The sequence below is a fragment of the Macrosteles quadrilineatus genome, unplaced genomic scaffold, assembly GCF_028750875.1.
Source record: "Macrosteles quadrilineatus isolate MER2022 unplaced genomic scaffold, UCM_ALF_1.0 Scaffold_2__2_contigs__length_208266976, whole genome shotgun sequence".
NCBI classification, from domain to species: Eukaryota; Metazoa; Arthropoda; class Insecta; order Hemiptera; family Cicadellidae; genus Macrosteles; species Macrosteles quadrilineatus.
Genome location: NW_026542595.1, coordinates 198,493,388 through 198,515,460, shown reverse-complemented (window position 1 = coordinate 198,515,460; position 22,073 = coordinate 198,493,388). Strand labels below are relative to the sequence as shown.

At 34.3% G+C, this 22,073-nt stretch overlaps 1 protein-coding gene across 1 annotated transcript in view; it reads right to left on the bottom strand.

The window, feature by feature from the left end:
- Positions 1-21,278, bottom strand: part of LOC128986127 (1-phosphatidylinositol 4,5-bisphosphate phosphodiesterase classes I and II) — a 137,404-nt gene extending 116,126 nt beyond the window's left edge. Inside the window, exon 1 of the mRNA XM_054406281.1 lies at positions 20,864-21,278. Coding sequence (XP_054262256.1) covers positions 20,864-20,950 — 87 coding nt within the window. The 5' untranslated portion in view covers positions 20,951-21,278. The remainder of the gene's footprint in view (positions 1-20,863) is intronic.
- Between the last annotated feature and the right edge of the window lie 795 nt (positions 21,279-22,073).

Below are 22,073 nucleotides of genomic sequence, written 5' to 3'. Positions count from 1 at the left end.
CACGTTAGAATCCTGGACTATTTCATTGTAGGATAGGCTAACGTGAAAAATTTTAGGTGTTACTAATTTTGCGTGATACATTACTATCACGTATTTACGAAAACTACGATATTATAATTGTTTGTGTTCCCAACACCAAAATTACGTCACATTTTATGGCGCCCGGATTGCAAGGGACGATAATCGTTATTTTAATATAATCAAGAATCCATATATAAATCCCAAAGTACCCGTGAACGTTTGAGAAAACTACAAGTCACACACCCATACACCATACAGGGTGGTTAAAAAGTCCCTTCCCCACTAAGATTCCTCTAAAAATTTTCAAATATCGATCCCAGACCACTTCTAAACATTTTTGGATTGTAAGTACTTTATTTTTACAAGGTGGTCATTTCCGACCGCCATCTTGGATTCGCCATATTGGATTCGCCATATTGGATGCAAAATATTTCTTTAAAATATAAAGGTGGGGTTATGACCCATTATTTTGAACTAAATTTGTACCCTGATTTCAATCCTACAATTCGTTGAAAAAATCATTATACATTCCTAAGTTATGAGGGCTTTTTATAACTTTATTTTTTGCCCATTTCAACATTGTGCATTTACATACTAAGACCATAATCTCAAAATAGTGCTAGATAAAGATAAGTAGACACTACCAGTCATTGTTGACCTATTTTCACATGATTATGACGGATGTATTTTTTTCGTATTGGTGGATCTTTTGTAGTTAAACACCCGTGATTTCATCAGTGTAATGCAGATTAATCTATGATTTTATATGAAAAAAAAACTTTTTGTTGGGAAGACACGTTCTAACTTAAAAGGGAGGTGTATCCATTACAGTGTTAGTTTGATTTTTCCTTCGTCACGTCGCGTCAATTCATATCGTACTTCTGTGCCAATGAATAACCCTCTAGCACAGTTTTGAGAAATTGGTTGTTGGGTTACTGTTAAAGTACTATGATTACAGTACTATGATAGCTCCGCTCAGTATTGCAAGCAGACAACTGCATTGCACACCTAGTACACATTAGTATACACGCAAAATCATGCAAGGGACCTTAAAAGAAATATTGGCAATGAATTTTTCATAATGGCAGAAAACAATTACAGTACAAAGCACTGTGGTGCATAATCAACACGGTAAATCAATCAAAACAGAAAAAGATCAAAATCTACACATTTCTTTCTACATCAATTATTTCTTACTTTACGAAATCGCCGAAACCACGCTCTCCTCGTGTAAGTATAGATATTTAGTGGGAACTACATCTGCCCTAGGTTGAATTAGCATAATAGCGCAAGTTTAAATTAGAACAATTATATGACTGAAACTAGTAAAAAAAAATTGATTTGGTAACTGATGACGTTGTTTAGACCTATCAAGAAACTACGCTCCTTTACCACGTAAATAAACAACATAGTTTTAGGCCTACTAACATAGATTGTACCTCTGTGATTTCGTCTAATCATATTCAGTGATTCATTCTTTACATAGTTCAAAATTCATAGTTTGACTTTTTCGTAGGCCTGGCTTTAAAGCTTACGTCTGGTTTTACATAGGTTGTCGCTGGTTATACTGTACTTGCACATATTCGCGCCTTTTTTATAGCGTATAATCCCGTGCTTTTATCGAGTGCGTTGACCTTGACTAGTTATTCCAACTATTTTCATCAGTTTCTTGTTCTGTAACACACATCCTAATCCTGATGTATCCCTCACTTCATTTCCGCCTTGAACTGCATTATTTGACGAGTGTCTGGTTTAAATACATTAATCGATTTACAAGCTACATTATGAAATATTCATAATGTAGCTTGCAAATCGATTAATAGATAATCTACTAACTAATATACTCCCTACAAATAATTAGGTAGATTATTTAATACAGTTATATCAATGACAAATGTATATGATACTTTTACTAATACAATGTTCTTAAATTTATTACACCTATTTGCAAATGTTTCAGCTACCTTGTCCACAGTAACATTTGCATTCGTGTAGTTCTTGACAGAAGACTCTAATACAAAACTAGATGTATGTTTCTTGGACTTGACATAATTTCAATTGCTTTTCTAACAGTTAATTCATTGGATTGTTATATAAGTTATTCCCTTATTTCAAAACTAATCAGGCCCAGGATTAATTGTGAGCGTAGATGAGAAATAATTGTAGGTCTTTTGCACTCAGAACACACAAAGTTGTAGTGATTCTTCATAATGTGTTAGTTCTTTAACGTAATCTTCAATGATTTCGTCATCTTGTTGGGCTCTTCATTCAAGCTTGTGTTGTTCTGCTATTTCATTCGGTTTCGAGAGTAGATGGTATTTTAGTAGGTATAGTTCATAGTATATTTTAGAATTCGGCAAATTAGGTAATGTTAAATCACAACGTAATTTCTAGGTTTTAGCTGCTAGAAAATCCTACTTTCTTCGTTCCAAATTCGAGTTTGTTTATTCCAGGGGCGGCTCAAGGAATATTTTTTTGGGTAGGCCTCACAAGGGATAAAATAGACCATCGAGTACTTCATAAATACTTAAACAAGCCACCATTTACGCCATCCTGGAGAAGTGCAGACGAAAATACCAGTATATTTTCGTGCTACCGAATGCATTGAAATGAAATGAAAACTTTATTTTTCCAGGCAAAGTTAGGGTCACATGTCCCTTTCTTACACTTAACCTAACATTCACAATATAAAGCTAAACCTATAACATTAAATACTAAAAAACACGATTTGTTTATACTATTTATTCGCCATTAACACAACCTCAATAAGTCGGCAACCTCGGCCATGACACACCAGCAACAGACATCCACTCAACACATCACTTTTTTCAGTGACGCCACAAACTGATTATGACTTTTAAATATTGATCTTAGGTAGTTTGAGAGGTTATTGCAGAGCCGGCAAGAAGTCACAAAAAGATTTACTGCATATGGTTGATAATGTTTGTTAAAATTGAGATACGTTTTAGCAAATCTACTTAAAAATACCGTTACTTTGACACCCAAACGTAAAAATAGGCCCAACCGTTGTCGAGCAATAACTGTGTGTGAACAATAAACACCATACGCGATAATATTATCAGTCTAGCTCTGTCAGATGGGCCGATAGAGCTCGTGAGTACTTTGCTCGCTGCACGCGTGCATGTGTCACCGTATCAAGACACAACGCAAGTGAGTCGTTTCACGTGGTTATGAGGATTACGTGGTCTTAGCTTGACACCGAGATACCGTAGTGTTAGCTTGACACTTCAAGGAACTAGGGTATTCTGTTCAAACTCTTGCTAAATGAGCAACCCTTCTTGGAATTTGAAGTGTTTGTTCAGTCAGCCAAACAGCGTTACTAAAGTGAAAGAAGTTTATTTAGGTAGTAATTTCGATGAAATATCATAATACCGAAGGGCTTATAAATAGAATTGTTCATTTGGAAAATAAACAATTCTTATTCTTCTTACTGAACTAAAGGCGGTGTTTACCGCTCAAGGACTCAGAGAAGACAAACAATTAATTATAAAAGTAGAAGATAATAACATGCTATCTTAGCAGCTACTGTGATGATCGCTAGGGCTGCCATCATACACGTTGAACTATTATTCACCATACCGTTCCTCACATACTAAAACATACTTTTTGACATAAAGATCAATAGGATTTAACAACCGATTACCTAATAAAAACGGTATTTTGTCAAAATTTTCACGCTCAACATAGTAGACCTTTAGGAACATTATTGATCATAGTTGTAATGTAATAAGCATTATCAATCATCATTATTCGGTGTTGAGTTTGATACCATTGTCTTTAAATTTCAAGACTAAAAAATTTTCGTTAATAAACAGTTTAGTATGTCCGTATTTTTCCGTCTACAGGCTAAACGGTACATTTTCGAAAGTTTGAAAGTGCCAAAATCGGATTCCTTACATACTAAAACATACATTTTGACATACAGATCAATAGGGTTTGACATAATAACAAACTGTATATTGTCATAATAGTCGCGCTCAACATAATAATTTTTATTGACCTTATGGCTACATTTTCGATCATAGTCGTAATGACCATTATGAATCAGCATAATTTGGTTTAGGGCTTGAGACTATTATATTTAAATTTCAACACAAAAAGGTTTTTAAAATAAATATTTCAGTTTGTCCGTCTTTTTCACTCTACAGCCTAAACGGTACATTTTCGAAAGTTTGAAAGTGTCAAAATCGGATTCCTTACATACTAAAACATACATTTTGACATACAGATCAATAGGGTTTGACATAATAACAAACTGTATATTGTCATAATAGTCGCGCTCAACATAATAATTTTTATTGACCTTATGGCTACATTTTCGATCATAGTCGTAATGACCACTATGAATCAGCATAATTTGGTTTAGGGCTTGAGACTATTATATTTAAATTTCAACACAAAAAGGTTTTTAAAATAAATATTTCAGTTTGTCCGTCTTTTTCACTCTACAGCCTAAACGGTACATTTTCGAGAGTTTGAAAGTGTCAAAATCGGATTCCTTACATACTAAAACATACATTTTGACATACAGATCAATAGGGTTTGACATAATAACAAACTGTATATTGTCATAATAGTCGCGCTCAACATAATAATTTTTATTGACCTTATGGCTACATTTTCGATCATAGTCGTAATGACCATTATGAATCAGCATAATTTGGTTTAGGGCTTGAGACTATTATATTTAAATTTCAACACAAAAAGGTTTTTAAAATAAATATTTCAGTTTGTCCGTCTTTTTCACTCTACAGCCTAAACGGTACATTTTCGAAAGTTTGAAAGTGTCAAAATCGGATTCCTTACATACTAAAACATACATTTTGACATACAGATCAATAGGGTTTGACATAATAACAAACTGTATATTGTCATAATAGTCGCGCTCAACATAATAATTTTTATTGACCTTATGGCTACATTTTCGATCATAGTCGTAATGACCATTATGAATCAGCATAATTTGGTTTAGGGCTTGAGACTATTATATTTAAATTTCAACACAAAAAGGTTTTTAAAATAAATATTTCAGTTTGTCCGTCTTTTTCACTCTACAGCCTAAACGGTACATTTTCGAAAGTTTGAAAGTGTCAAAATCGGATTCCTTACATACTAAAACATACATTTTGACATACAGATCAATAGGGTTTGACATAATAACAAACTGTATATTGTCATAATAGTCGCGCTCAACATAATAATTTTTATTGACCTTATGGCTACATTTTCGATCATAGTCGTAATGACCACTATGAATCAGCATAATTTGGTTTAGGGCTTGAGACTATTATATTTAAATTTCAACACAAAAAGGTTTTTAAAATAAATATTTCAGTTTGTCCGTCTTTTTCACTCTACAGCCTAAACGGTACATTTTCGAGAGTTTGAAAGTGTCAAAATCGGATTCCTTACATACTAAAACATACATTTTGACATACAGATCAATAGGGTTTGACATAATAACAAACTGTATATTGTCATAATAGTCGCGCTCAACATAATAATTTTTATTGACCTTATGGCTACATTTTCGATCATAGTCGTAATGACCATTATGAATCAGCATAATTTGGTTTAGGGCTTGAGACTATTATATTTAAATTTCAACACAAAAAGGTTTTTAAAATAAATATTTCAGTTTGTCCGTCTTTTTCACTCTACAGCCTAAACGGTACATTTTCGAAAGTTTGAAAGTGTCAAAATCGGATTCCTTACATACTAAAACATACATTTTGACATACAGATCAATAGGGTTTGACATAATAACAAACTGTATATTGTCATAATAGTCGCGCTCAACATAATAATTTTTATTGACCTTATGGCTACATTTTCGATCATAGTCGTAATGACCATTATGAATCAGCATAATTTGGTTTAGGGCTTGAGACTATTATATTTAAATTTCAACACAAAAAGGTTTTTAAAATAAATATTTCAGTTTGTCCGTCTTTTTCACTCTACAGCCTAAACGGTACATTTTCGAAAGTTTGAAAATGTCAAAATCGGATTCCTTACATACTAAAACATACATTTTGACATACAGATCAATAGGGTTTGACATAATAACAAACTGTATATTGTCATAATAGTCGCGCTCAACATAATAATTTTTATTGACCTTATGGCTACATTATCGATCATAGTTGTAATGACCATTATGAATCAGCATAATTTGGTTTAGGGTTTGAGACTATTAAATTTAAATTTCAACACAAAAAGGTTTTTAAAATAAATATTTCAGTTTGTCCGTCTTTTTCACTCTACAGCCTAAACGGTACATTTTCGAAAGTTTGAAAATGTCAAAATCGGATTCCTTACATACTAAAACATACATTTTGACATACAGATCAATAGGGTTTGACATAATAACAAACTGTATATTGTCATAATAGTCGCGCTCAACATAATAATTTTTATTGACCTTATGGCTACATTATCGATCATAGTTGTAATGACCATTATGAATCAGCATAATTTGGTTTAGGGTTTGAGACTATTAAATTTAAATTTCAACACAAAAAGGTTTTTAAAATAAATATTTCAGTTTGTCCGTCTTTTTCACTCTACAGCCTAAACGGTACATTTTCGAGAGTTTGAAAGTGTCAAAATCGGATTCCTTACATACTAAAACATACATTTTGACATACAGATCAATAGGGTTTGACATAATAACAATCTGTATATTGTCATAATAGTCGCGCTCAACATAATAATTTTTATTGACCTTATGGCTACATTTTCGATCATAGTCGTAATGACCATTATGAATCAGCATAATTTGGTTTAGGGCTTGAGACTATTATATTTAAATTTCAACACAAAAAGGTTTTTAAAATATTATCTATCAACAAATTAAATTTCAACAAAAAAAGATTTTTTCATCACTCAGTAACGAAAGTAACTATTTTCGATGACAGCTGACATCAATGAAAGTGGTCGTTTCCCAAGCTCTAATTAATGATCAAATTGGGCTCGAGTTTCTGTTTACTTTGTTTAGTTGTAAATGATATAAAGTTTGTGTATCACATCTAAAATAAAAGTCTAAAGGTACATTTGAAAAAAAGAAATATTATGAAACAGAGTGAATTGGATAAGTTACAACAAATCAATTCACCTATGGTTTGGCAAAATATATCTCGCTTAATTTAGTTCACATTTTCATCTTATGCTATATTAAAATATAATAATACATCTAATCAAATATGAATAAGTGAATTTCATTCAACAATCAATACAATTTGCAATATAATAATTGGAACACATAATATAACATTAAGTTAGGATGAATTAAATGTAATGTTGTTATTAGGCGAAATATCAGAGGAAAAGTGTCAAAATTAACTTTTACTGAACACTTTTATATTTAGCGTACGCGGCCAACGAAATAAAGAATATAAGTTCAAATTACTACAGTACAAGTATTTTACATTTAAATTTTTCGTAATGTACAATTCAAAGCAGAGACAGTTGATGTCCTTGACTTTAAACTACTTTTTCCTTAACTATTTTTAACCCTTGTTTGCGAAGCATGGTTAAAATGTTGTATTTCTCCAAGAACAATTAATTATTAAAATTAGTTTTTTTTAGAAAATCACTATCAAATATCGTATTAATAGAAGCATAACACTTTAAACTACTTTTTCCTTAACTATTTTTAACCCTTGTTTGCGAAGCATGGTTAAAATGTTGTATTTCTCCAAGAACAATTAATTATTAAAATTATTTTTTTTTAGAAAATCACTATCAAATATCGTATTAATAGAAGCATAACAGATGTATTATATGTAGTAGGCATTGGCGTATTTTTTAATCTTAAATTTGGAAACGGGCGGATATTCACCACCCGTAGACACCATCACTTCCTGAGTCGTTGATGTTAAAGATTACAGTAGTATTCTAATACAATAGTAATGTAATTCTTAGAAGGTTTGGCTCCATGTTAATGCCTCTGCTTTCTGTGTTGACGACCCTGTCTACCAACCCACAGTATTTCTAAAAGATTCGTAGGATTTAATGGGTAAAGTCCAAGCTGAGTTCAAGTACCTGTTCCCTAGAAACCTACCCTCCACAACAAACAATAGGGGCAGCCCAGGCCGAGTGTCCGCTTCCCGTGTAAGTTAGCAATGTTAGCATCTGTGTGTGTGAGGGCTGTAATCCCTTTGAGTACCTTCGCCAACCTCATGGACTATAAATGGAAATCATCCAAATATACACATTTTGTCATCAATACTTTTTCCTACATTGGTTTTGTTTGAAATTATCAATACGGTACTATATTAATAAATCAGTGGAGTAGATTGAGAGTCGCAAATAGAACTACAGGGTCCTGTTTTATCAAAATACTAGTCTAGTAATTACTAGTCTAGTAAATACTGGTCTCGTATTTACCTGTCCTACTAATTTGTGTTTCATAAACGTTTTTATGCCGCTGGTAAATACTGGTGTATTTTACTAGTCATGTGACCAAAACTACTAGTCACGTGAACTCTCAACACTAATTTCTAACTTTAATCACGGGGTTTCAAACCCTATATAAAGGGTTTTAATTTTGTTTTCATTTTATACCAAAATGCAAATAGTTGTAGAAACGCAGTGTTTTCTTATGTGACCAAAACTACTAGTCACGTGAACTCTCAACACTAATTTCTAACCTTAATTACGGGTTTTCAAACCCTATATAAAGGGTTTTAATTTTGTTTTCATTTTATACAAAATGTAAATAGTTGTAGAAACGCAGTGTTTTCTTTTAATTAATAACTATTTAGACACATAAGTAAAACAATCGCATATTATTTATCAAAACGCTATTATTTATTTTCATCAATGAGCCCGCCGACGCGGTTTTTAATATTTGAGTTAAAAACCATTTGTTAATATTCTAATTTAGAGTCAAAAAACTATGAATAATATGCCTAAACGTTTATTGATGTAACAAATAATTGCATCGCCGTTACAAGCAATGGTGAAGTAGGTTTTCAAGTATAGTACAGTTGGATTGTTTTAGCTAGAAGCAGTTAAGGTGTGGTGGAATATCTTTGAAGATGAACCTATTTTGCTGTAGTGCGATCATGTGTTCATACGTGTCAAATTTTGATTTGAGGTTAAATCAAAACAAACAAACTGGCATAATGTCAATTAGGCATAGGGGCCGTGTTGTATTACTTTTTAAAGAAATGCCCAAGCCCAATTAATATAAAATGAATTCATTCTGTATATTTCATTGTCTAATTTATTAGAAAACTTTCAGTATTTAGGCTACCGGTACTGCATTTTATAAACCAAATTCGAATCTTGCTTCCTTGCCCTATCGTATAATGTCATCCTGTTTAAGTAGCCTACGTAGTGAACTTTTCTGATTACAATATTGCATTATCATCAATACTACAATTAGCTGTTAATTATAATTTAAATGTTTCAAAAGTCAGTCTTTAAAGGTTTATCTCGTAATCTCAAGAGTATTTAATTCTTGTCACGAACTTGAAACCCAAAAGGCGAGAAGATTTAAAAATCAAAACTAAACGTAAATTATCATTCATTACTCTACGTCCCAACAGTTATTTGAGGTGTATCTCAGTCATAGCCACCACATTATTCTATTAATATAATGATCAAAATTAATTATGCAAGACGATTCAATATTTGCTCATATAATTAACTATTTTCAAAGCAACCATCACTTATAATTTGGAGACAATAATTAAATAACAACTTATTCATTAGTTGATTTGGAATAAGGAATCACATGTCTATTTCACAGTAAATATTCTCTAAATTGCCAAATACTTCTAGAGTAAGTTTAAAGTATCTATTGTCAATTCCAATATATGTTTGTTTGTTTGTTTTGATTTAACCTCAAAATTTGACACATATGAACACATGATTGCACTACAGCAAAATAGGTTCATCTTCAAAGATATTCCACCACACCTTAACTGCTTCTAGCTAAAAAAAATCCAACTGTACTTAAAACATGGCATTGGAGCTATGGCAGGACGTAGCTCAGAGGTGGAGTACTCGCCTCTCATGTGGGGTCCCTGGTTCAACTCCGCACCACTCACAATTATTTTGTTCCATTAATTAAACTTTTACATGTTTTACATTAAAATGACAGCTCTAATCAACATCTAATTTTATTACTTAGAATAACAGATTCAGAAATACTAAAAAACTCTGTAAAAAAATACTAGTCTACTTAAAATATAGCAAGCATTTACTAGTGTAATTTACAAGAGTAAAACTTGATGAAACACATTGCTGTCCACACTAGTAATACTAGTCCCTACACTAGTAGGTTTTTGAAACGTAGACTTGTGAAATACACTAGTATTTCTATGAAACAGGGCCCTGGGGAGCTCTTTCGGGAAAAACCATAGACACTCATTTTCACATAGGCGTAAACAAGGGGGGGGGGTCTAAAAAAACAATTATAGGACTTATCTCACGTTTTTAATCGATGCTTCAACCTACTCACCGGTACTTTCCTGTTAAAGGGAACATTCATTATTATCGATGATTTTTTCTCGATATATCGATATTAAGAAACTGAAACATATCAGCTGACAACTACGCGATAAATATTGTTCAGTATCAACAAACAATATAGTGAAATGAAACTGTTCTAAAAAAAAATAACCTGACATAACTAACCAAAACTGCTATAACATTTCAAAATTCGGTTTTTAACTTACCTTTTCTATTATCAAACCCAAACGGAATTTTTAAATGGTCCAGCAAGTTTGGTTGGTTATGTTAGATTAGCTTAGAACAGTTTCATTTCTTAATCCATATAATAGACTATTTTAGCCTAAACAAGATCAGTTAGTTGTTGTCAATTTGTAATGGATCGGAAAATAAAAATATCGATATATCGAAAAAAATCATCGATAATAATGAATGTTCCCTTTAACAGGAAAGTACCTAATCACCTAAAATATTATCTACTACAAACCGAATTTGTATACTTTTTTTTAGTGTATTTCATGTTTTGTGTGTTATTTCTGTAACCACGTTGAATATTTATGACAATAGCTAACTCTGTATTATCTTAGCGATTTTAAAAAATATGAATGCAGAAGAACTTTGATTCAAACTGTAAAATCCTAGGCTAAATTAATACATTCAATGAAAGTTTATTTGTAGCGAAGTAAAAACACGCGCACACGACTAACACTACTGTAGGTGTGATGAAGACCAAGACCAGACCAACGTCAAGTGTTAAGACGGTGACACACTATCGATCTTTTCCCCGAACAAGACCCCGAACCGAGCAGGGAGAAGGGAGAAGGGAGGTCGAAGGGAGGATGTTCGATAGTGTGTCACGGGTCCGTACACCGATCAAGACGCCGAACAAGACATCAGGCTGAGCAGGGAGACGAGCGCTCTGGAGGCGGTTTTTTGGCGAAAGATCAAAGAAAAGATCGGTCCGATGTACGGTCCGATGTACGATAGTGTGTCACGGTACATTTTTGCCCCGTACATCGTCGCGAGCGCCGCACCGAGCGGCCGCCTGCGCTAGCATTGATAGTTCTGATTTAATATGGCAATAAAACTCTTTTATTGGTAAAATAAATAAATGTTGGGTAATATGTTGCCGTTATATATTATAATCATTTAAGATGTAATGTTTGTGGTTTGTTTGGTCAAGGTTGAAAGTGTAGAAACCGTTAAATCAATTATATCAATAATATTAAGGTTGAATTAAGTAATTGATGTTGACTTAAATTCTTTCAAAAATAATATAAACATTAATATTATTAAAGGCAATTAAAATGATCATTCTGTACGTTATTTCAATGAATAAAACCAATAGAAATCAATATATATAACTAAGCATCCTTTCTAGAATATTTTATTTTCGTGACAAGTTTTCAAAATGTGACTTTTAACAATAATTTTTATGTTATAGAAACTTTTTGGCTTTGGTCTGGTGTGCATTTTTTAGATTGCCTCCGCGCTCTCACTCGCACACACTCTCTATCTCTCTCCAAACTTCCTTTTGCCGCGCTCGGTAGAATTCGTCTGGTCTTGGTCATGTTCGGGGAAATGTTCGGAGTAAAATTTTGCTGATATTTATCTCCCTTCTCCCTTCTCCCTTCTCCCTGCTCGGTTCGGGGTCTTAAACGGGGAAAAGATCGATAGTGTGTCACCGCCTTTAGTGAAGAGCATAGAGGTGTATGAGGGAAGAGGAGAGGTTTGTACAGTTCGGCCAAAGTTTCTGTGCGCACGACCAGATCTGGTTGGATCTAGGCGAGGGGGTTGGCGAGGGTACTTTTGTGAAAACATTTGTTTGTGTCTTGCTACTCACTCACCCCTACCCTCACGCACTGCCAACAACCGGTACCCGCAAGTTTTAGTTCGGCTAGTAGCGCGACCCCGACCCGTCCACGCGCACAGAATTTGTTTTTGTAGGCTGTTGCCTGGCCTGTTCTTTGACTCTAGCGCGTTTGGCGCGATAATAGCGTGCAGTACACTACAGCTAAAACTTCTGTGCATGTAGATGGGTCACTACAAGTCGAACGTAACGTTCGTGTCGGTTATTGACAGTACTGGGGAGGGGTGAGTGATGAGCGAGACACAAGTGGTTTAAAAAAAGTGCCCTTGCAAACCCCCTCACCTACACCCAACCAGATCTGGTCGCGCACAGGAACTTGGGCTACTGCCACTGACTGCAGTTGTTTGTGGAATATTTCTGCACAACAATTTACCCGTGTAAATTAACGGTAGCATACAAAATACGAAACGTGACAGTGGATTGGGCCGTTTAGTATTTTGAATACAATAGGGGTACTCGTCAAACAGTTAAATATTATTATTTCTATGAATTTGATGGGTAACTTTAAAGATTAGGTGGAATTTCTAACAATAATTCACCGTAATCAGCAGCAAACATGCATAAGGAATTCAAGTTATTACAACAGACGCTCTGACAGCCCGTCAACATAAGACCTGCAGACGGGCCGAGGAATATGCTGAAAAAATAACGAGATAAGTGAGTGTAAACTGACTATTTATATCCGGTCGTCATACGCCACGAGACATTCCGTCAGTGAATGGGAGGCCCACACAAGGGTGAAAATCAATAACACGCTGCATTTGGAATGGAATTAATTGCACAGGTCCTCAAAAAGTCTTATAAAGTACTAAATTCTCAAGTCCCGAAAAAGTCAAGTGCCCAAAATGTCTTATACACATACGGAAATTCAAGTCCTCAAAATATTGCAATAGTGTATTTTCGTATAAATTCTTGAGACCCGAAAAAGTCAAGTCCCCAAAATGTCTTATACACTTACATATATATATATATATATATATATATATATATATATATATATATATGAATTTGAACGGATGGTGTTTTTGGCCTCTAGGGACCTCAAAACGAAAAAAAAAATCGGTCCCGCGTCCACGTCTTACCATGAGTACTACGGTAATAGCTTATTCCCTATATGGGAAATTCGCTAAAATGAACAATTTTAAAAATAAATAATATTTATAGCATTTACTACAGTTTAAGAACATAATCTATTAAAAAACCTTACCAAATATATTTACAAAATTGAGAACACATATTGACACAATAGCTCAAAACTAACTTATGGAGATAGGTCTAGTACGACACCCTTAGTGGGAGTTGAAACAATGCTAGCGGTTGTAATGTACCTAGAGTATTGTGTGTTAACAGTCAAGTGAAATACTAACAGTAACATTGGACATCATAGTCTGACATCACTTCTGTATAGAACACAGTCTAGTGTTAGGTTAGTGATAGTCGAGACAATGTCCGTGTTTGTATTGCACCTACAGTATTTTAAGTAATATATGATTATTTTTAAAAGCTAACAAACCTTTTTATTGATTTGTTACAAATTAATAGAGAACAGTTGGTCATTGACTGTCCATTTTATATTTTTAGCCAGAATTAGAATTAATTAGGGAACGGTAGTATTAAGTAAGTTATTAATTACTGTTTAGACACATTAATGACATCATATCATAGAAAGCTATTAAGGAAGCTAGGTCAATCACCATTAGCAGTAGCTAAAATTGAAGACAAATAGCCTAACACAAGGGCAGTTGCCAAAGTCTTATTTATGCAACACATCATTATTTCTAACAAGTTGACTCTTACAAACTAATGAGCTATTGTCTTCATTTCAAACTAGGCCAATTCTTAAGTTTTTTCTAGAATTTACGCAGCAAGACGTATTTCAATTAGCAACTATTGTTATGGATCAGTAAGAAATCTTTACTATTGTAACATGGCTTAATGCAGTTTTAGGTTAAGACCTGTTTTATACTTTATACTTTTTATACTTTCTTATGAAATGGCGACCATACTATGTAGGTATTTTAAGCCAAGTATGAATGGAGATGAGTGGCGCGATCTTGTAGTCTTGTTAGTGACTAAGGCCGACATTCCTTAGACACAGCTGTTAATTAATAGCCCAAACAGCTAATGACAACTAAGGGACCTACAGTTTATAATGGAATCCGAACCACATTTTTTCCTTGGTATATACGAATTGGTCTAATTATGAGGATAGTACTGCGGATAGTAGTAGTACTCACTAGTGCGGACGTTAATCCACACCAGGGAGTATCCCATCCACAGTACATGCCTATAAATATCCACAATCCGTGACCTCCAAGTAGCTGGATTACAGGACGACGCCACCCGTCCCAGTCAAGACCTGTTTTACCCTAACACATCCAAATGATAGGAAAGAGAAAGAAGCGCTGATAATGTTTTATATAACAGGACATACACCCAAAGAAACGTTGGAATAAACCTTACATGGTTATCAATTAGAACTAGAGGTCGTCCAGTGGTCTAAAACTCTGCTAAAAATATATGTAACGTACAGACTTCTCTATTTTCACCCCACGCTGTGAATAAAGCATTTGATTGGGATTTCTTCCATTTGTTTTGGTTTTCTGTTTATATTTTGTTGTTATTTCGTCACCAGCATTGGAACCCATTTTTTTCTAGGACGATAGGCACAGCCTGTTTTTCACATTACTTCAGGCTAGACCTAGGGGTTTACGGCATTATCACTTAGGTAAAATCTATTGGTGATTTGGCAGGATTCGAACCCGGGACCCCAGGAACCAGTCCCGCGCTCTAACCACTAGACCAACTCGCTCCCCTGCATGGGAACCCATAAAATTTAATTTTGTTTCATTTTAAATTAATTTTTGTGCTATTTTTTGAGCCTAGGGTTATTTTAATTTACAAAGGGATTCTGACATCTACAGGGATATATCTAACAGTATGCATAGATTTCCCCTGCAATGTCCTCGAGCTGAGAAAAAAGGTTTTCAAGAAAGATGCGTGCCTATTAATATAGGATAAAATAACGAGTAACCAAAAACATTAATTTCCTGGTCGCTTCAATTGGTAAACTTAATACGAAGCCAATAATAGATCTGCCAGGCGAAACAGTTTAATTACACTAATGCCTCAATGTAATCCATTCTGGGCATTGTAATCACCTAAGCAATAGTCAAACATTGATACAAGAATACCTAATTGCCTGATAGTAAATGAGACACTGGACAGTGATAAAAATATACCCTAGAAAAAGAGTTAGAACCTAAAAGACATAGGTAAATTTATAAGATCAGATTAATGTGAGTATTTTGAGAAGAGGAGTAAAGAATGAGTGTTGTATGGATGAAATTGCAGCTTTATTAATGACTAAGGTCACATGAAATGCTTTTAGATAATTCACAAAATACTACTTATCATCACCAATAAAGCATTAATCTACCATGTATTACTCTTATTTCAGCACTTTGATGTAAAAATGGTATTTGAGGTACCGTAAATGTTGACATTACAACGTGGAAGGACATGCAACCATTCCATTTGCCCATCAGAAATGGGCCTGTAATTTCAACAATGATGATGAGTGAGACGTAATGTAACAGTCCCGCGCTCTCTGAAATGGTAAAATGGAGTGATGACAACAAAGCAAATTAGGTTCATAAATCTAACGCAATTTTTTTTTCAAATGTATTTGTTTACAGTATAGGCATAACAACAAAGAATAAGTCGATTGTTTGTTTTATATACTGTTTCAAATGCAAAATAACAATTATTCCTGCATACTGTACTTATTCTATCACGATGGTAATTTATTTCAAACATGAGATAGATATTTCTCAGACTTACGTCTGTAAATAGGGCGTAAAAGGGTCGCCGGTATTTTATCCCCCTGGAATTTTACCCCCTGTGCAAAGCTGACGTCCCCTGGCCATATAACTAGCATTTAGACAACTGAAGATGTACGGGCCGGATTTTTACCATCGGAATTTTACCCCCGGATTTTTACCCCCCGGAATTTTACCCCCTGGCCGATTTTAGAAACTGAATGATTGATTTTCTTATTTCTGCTTTAATTAGGCCTAATTGTAAACATCGATTAGTTGATGTTACAAATAGCTTAAATTAAGATAGGCTACTTAATAATAAAAAGTTTACTATTAAATTAAAACAGAATGAAGATAATTATACATTCTCACTAATTTATATATCTGGCCAGGGGGTAAAATTCCGGGAGTAAAAATCCGGGGGGTAAAATTCCAGGGGTAAAAATCCGGGGGGTAAAATTCCAGGGGTAAAAATCCGGGGGGTAAAAATCACGGGGTTAAATTCCGGGGGTAAAAATCCGGGCCAGGTTTTTATAATTTGATGTGTTCTGATAAAATTAACAACCGTGAAAATATATGTTTGATTCCGCGTTTAATCCATCGAGCTGATGTCGCAAAACTCAAAAGTTCGCGCCTGGAATTTTACTCCCTGGTTTGTGACGTCACGTTTGCCCAGGGAGTAAAATTCCAGGGGGATAAAAATCCGCTACCCCAACAATTTACCTTCATACATTTCCAGGATTACCTACCACATTTTTAGGTAAGATGCCAAGCGGATTTCCACATACCAGACTCTTTTCTTTAACTTTTGGCGTGTGTCAATGTTTTAAATTCACACCTAGCTGAGGACACGACTTCCTATGCACACAATATAGGCTAATCTAAATAAGTAACAGGCTGGCAAAACTAACAGAAATAGCCAAATAAACAAAGAAAATGGATTTTCAAGTCTCAACAAGAATCTAAAACAGCTGACTATCACAGTATGGCATAAAACTTTGCGTGATTGAGGTAAATTGTGAGAACTTCGACTTATAAAGGTAAACTTCGAGCAATTTGAATTGTGAACAAGAAACTTCAATAGAGATTAAAGTATTACGGATCACATAACGTCAAAACTCGACTCAAAAGGGTAAATTTTTTGAAACCGTTGACTTATAAAAGTATTTTAAACATTGTGATTTACTGGGATTTCAATGGGAGTATGAAAAAATCGGGATATCAAGAATTTCGAGGTATTAAGGATCGAGTTATTAAGGTCATACTGTAATTTGCCTCCAGATTACCTCAAAGCAAAAATACCCCCGCCGCAGCAAACCTGCAGACTAAGCGAATTTCTATTTGCCTGAATAGAATAGATATACAATTTTTAAATCTATTTAAATAGCATTAGGTTAAACGAGTACCTAGGTTTGCTGTTACAGGGAGGCTAAAGTGTGTTTTGGCGAATTTCCCTATAGGGAAGTAGCTATTACCATCTAGGTCTCATGGTAAGACCTAGGCCCAGGACCAATTTACTTATTCATTTTGATGTCCCCAGAGGCCAAAAACACTATTAGTTAAAACTGTTATATATGTATCCGTCTAGACGATTACTTGAGTAATTTTTATCCGATATTTATGAAATTTGGTTTGAAGGTGTAAGGCAGGATAAACTTGAATGAGTTTGTGAACCAGCATGATCGGACATGGGGAAAAGGGTTTAACTTTATGGGGTAAAAATGGGTTTTTCTCATTATTTACCCATCAAACAAAACATTTAAATTAAATTTTCTCCAGACCTTTTTAAAGAGCTTAAAAAACAAATAAATTAGGATATCAAAGTGTTTTGTACGGTTATTGGTTACAGAGGAAATTAAAAAAAATTTTCATTTAAAACTCCCATGTTATTCTTATCATATTCTAAAATGTTGTAGTTGGCTTGTTAATGGATTTTTATTTTTATCAAACTTGGCAGATTTATATATTTTGTACCAGAAGCTATTAATATTTTAATAAAAACACACTTTAATAGTCTCCCTGTAGCAGCAAACCTGGGTAGGCCTACTCATTATAAATGTTAATTTTATAGATTAACTAAAAACCAATCTAGGCGAATGGAATTTCACTTAGTCGGCAGGTTTGCTGGCACAGCGGGGGTATTTTTGTAAAATAATAATAGCTTAGTAATAAAATAAATAAATTTGCCAAGTTGATCAAAATATATCCATAAACAAGCAAACTACAACATTTTAGAATATTCTTTACAAGAATAACAGGGAATTTCAAATTCAAATTTTTTAGAATTTTCTCCGTAACCAATAGCCTAACCGTGCTGTTGATATCTCTATTTAATATTGTATTTATATTGTATTTAAAATTGTATTTAATACCACAGTTTGTGTTTGAAACTAAGGAACATCATGACATTCTTCGCTAAAACAAATTACCCTCCATTAAACTTGGCTGCCGGCCACTGAATGAAAAGCGTACCCTAGTCCTTCAGGCCCATAGGATAAAAAGAAGCAAACAAGCCAAGATTGTTTGTGGGTTTTGAATACCCTCTCTTCTACACAGCCCTTGATTACTTCATAAACAACACTTCCCTACTTGTAGTCTAAGTCACAGCTCTTCTGCTTTATAAATAAATAAATAAACCTATTGTTTTATGGGTAAGTGTAATAGTGTAAATGAATTATTGGAAACAAGAAATAAATAGTAGTTTACATAGATGGACTGTTCTGGTGTATTGCCCGGGGTTTAAAATAATTTGCTAACAAATTTACGTTTTACCGAACCTAGGGTACTTTTAGCAATAAGTAAATTACTTAGGCAGGCCTCCTTCCCCTGGAAGAGATTTTATCTCTATTAAAGGCTTAAAGCCGGGTTTATACAAATCCAGTTGGCGGCAGGTTACCTGCCTCCAGTAACTTGAAATACATTAGGTGCCCGGTCACCTGCCTGCTTTACTGGCCTCGTGTAAGCGGCTTTAGAGGCAGGTAACCTGCTAAGTAAATGTTGCTATAACTCGTCAGGTATAGCATGACTGGTGGGGTGCGCTAGTAACGTAGCCTAGTAACGCACCCCCACCGGTCATGCTATACCTGACGAGTTGTAATTGTTAGTGTTATACACAAACATTGGGGGAAACGTATGGTATTTTTATGAGAGTGTTAGACCTAAGTTAATGATTGTAATGGGTATTTTGTACAAACCATGACCTTTGGAAATTAGTAGTGGACTTACTCTTAGTAAGTTAATTACTTGCATTGTATGTTAGTTACATCCTTAGTAACTAGGACACATCCTCAAGATTAAAGACAAAAGTTTAATGACATTCACTCCAAAACAATGTCATATAAGTCTATTGTTTTGCTTTGACATTACAACCTGGTCCTAAAACAATGTTTTTGTCAATGAGAAATGAAATGAAATTAAATGATAAGGTTTATTAAAGAAGGAACAAAGATTTTGTCAAAGAGAGTCTTAATCTGTCTTACTTCTGCCATAAAAAAATCTTGAATCAGCCGAATAAGTTAGTGGTTATACTTAATGCTCGACTCACAATTTGAATGTGATTAGTTGAGCTTTATGAGCTACCGTAACCTAGTTGAGTCTGTTTGATATTTTGAGGTACCCCTAGGCCAAATTAACTCATATTATGGGTTTAACTTAAGCTAGGCCAACGCCTAAGTTGTGATCTTATCCAAACAGTGAATACTGTAGCCGATATTTTTAGTGATAAACATTTCAACAAGCAGAATGTAAACTACCCAGTTACCAATAATAATTTAACCGAATAAGTACCGTACCAGTACCGTGTCCGTCCAAACCAACTAAACTTACAAATAAACTTTAATTAACTTACAGTCTTAATTTTTTGACATAATCTTTTTAACGTCCTACCTAACTTTAGATACTTAGATGGGACATAAATTACATATTCAGGAGCATTAAAAACGCTATATTTTAACTGTCCTGTTTTTGTCCTAGCCTAAACTTAGCTTAAGTTGGCCATTAGCCTGTAGGCCTATGTTAGGACTGCCAGGATTCACCTGCCTTTTAATCTACAACATAGACCAAATCGATTCCAATTGTTATCACACCCATGTGTTTTGAAAAAAATCTGGGCTGATTGTATTTTTTTTAGAATAATGTTTTTTAAGTTAATGTTTAGCACATTAATTAACTTAAAGGTAGTACCTTCTAAGTTCCAGGTTAAAATTACAACTGGGAAAATAGCAATTTGAGTTAAGTTACGCACCGGTAAGCAAATCTGAGGGACAAGTCTTGGACATCTTTTACATCCTAATATTAAGTTATAGCTAGCCTAAGCTTATACTGTAACATGACATTTTGAATAAAGTTTATATATTTTTAGATTGGATGGCAAAAAAATCAACAACACTATGATAGTTGTTCTTATGAATTGAAGGTAATGATGAAGACACACAACAGCTACTGTACAAGGGATTTTCAACAGGTAGAAATCACAGTGCAACAACCTGGGCAATGGGTGGGTACAGTTGACTCAACAAACTACCGAAGCATAGGTACTGTAACCTAACACTTTTGGCCTCCATTCAACAAAATGCACAATTATATTCACGGATCTTTCTGCCAACAATGCAAAAGGTAACATTTTAATTGATAATTTTGTACAATAAAAACAAACCAAACTACTTACCTCATCCCATTTGATGAATTTCTCTCCTTCTATCATACATTTCGGGACCTCGATAGGTTGTAAACCTGCTGATTTCAAGCTCGACATTTCTAGTTTATATCATTAACAACACACAGCTATAACTTCATCGTAAAACACAATAGGTTATAGGCGTTGTAAATTCACAGGTTCATAGGTTATCAAATGGGCCCGATATAAAATCCAGGCCTCCGCTGCATTTCGAGTGTTAACTGTGTTGAAAACAACTGACTGGTTTAACGAACTCCCACTGTCCATAATAACACGTTTGATTACAATTATCCGACGTGAAACGCAAAACAACACGTATTGAAATTCGAAATCATCGCAGTGTTAATCAATACATACGGCTACAACCTCCCATGACACGAGCTACACTGCCCAGATTTTGACATTTCGAGACTGTCCATCTGACGGTGCGAGAGCGTACAGCGGACAGACGATAAGTTGCGTTCGACATAGCATAATGCGCAGGCCCGGCTCGGGACCGGGAACTATAACAGAGCAACAAGTGTTCAAAACCAATCGGTTATCAACCTTCCTCTAAAAATATTCATGGGTGATATTCCGGTGCACAAGATGTTTTAAGTAAAATATTGATCCATTACGATCAGAATAAAATAATATAAAATTGTGTAAAATAAATCTATTCCTCTATGTATTTTCTTCTTTAATTGACTTGATGTGATGATGACTTCACTCACTATTCAATTACTCACTACTGATCGCAAGCAATCGTTTCCTTTCTTTTCTACAAAAATGAATGTTTTTTATTGTAATAGAACTACATGTAGTAAATCAGCACAGTACCTTCTTTGTATGATGCTTTTTTACTTTATAACATAGTGATATTTTTTCATTAAATTAAAGTTATTTGAAGAAATATAATTTTAAGGATAAGGGTTATTGACCATATTTAAAATGATAGCTCAAAACACATACTGTGGATACCACTTTGTAGAAAAACTACAAATAAAAATCAAGGCCGTAGCCAAGACAAACTTCCGGGGGGGGGGTCAGGTCAGTGGCGGTTCTAGGACCTTGTCAAGGGGGGTCTGGGGATCCTCCCCCGGAAATTTTTTTATATTTTTAAAGTAGTTTAGTGACTTTCTAAAGCAATCTTTAACGCCTTAAAACTGTCTTCAATCGTAAAAAAAACTCCCATTTAACCTGTTGTTTGACATAAGCAAGT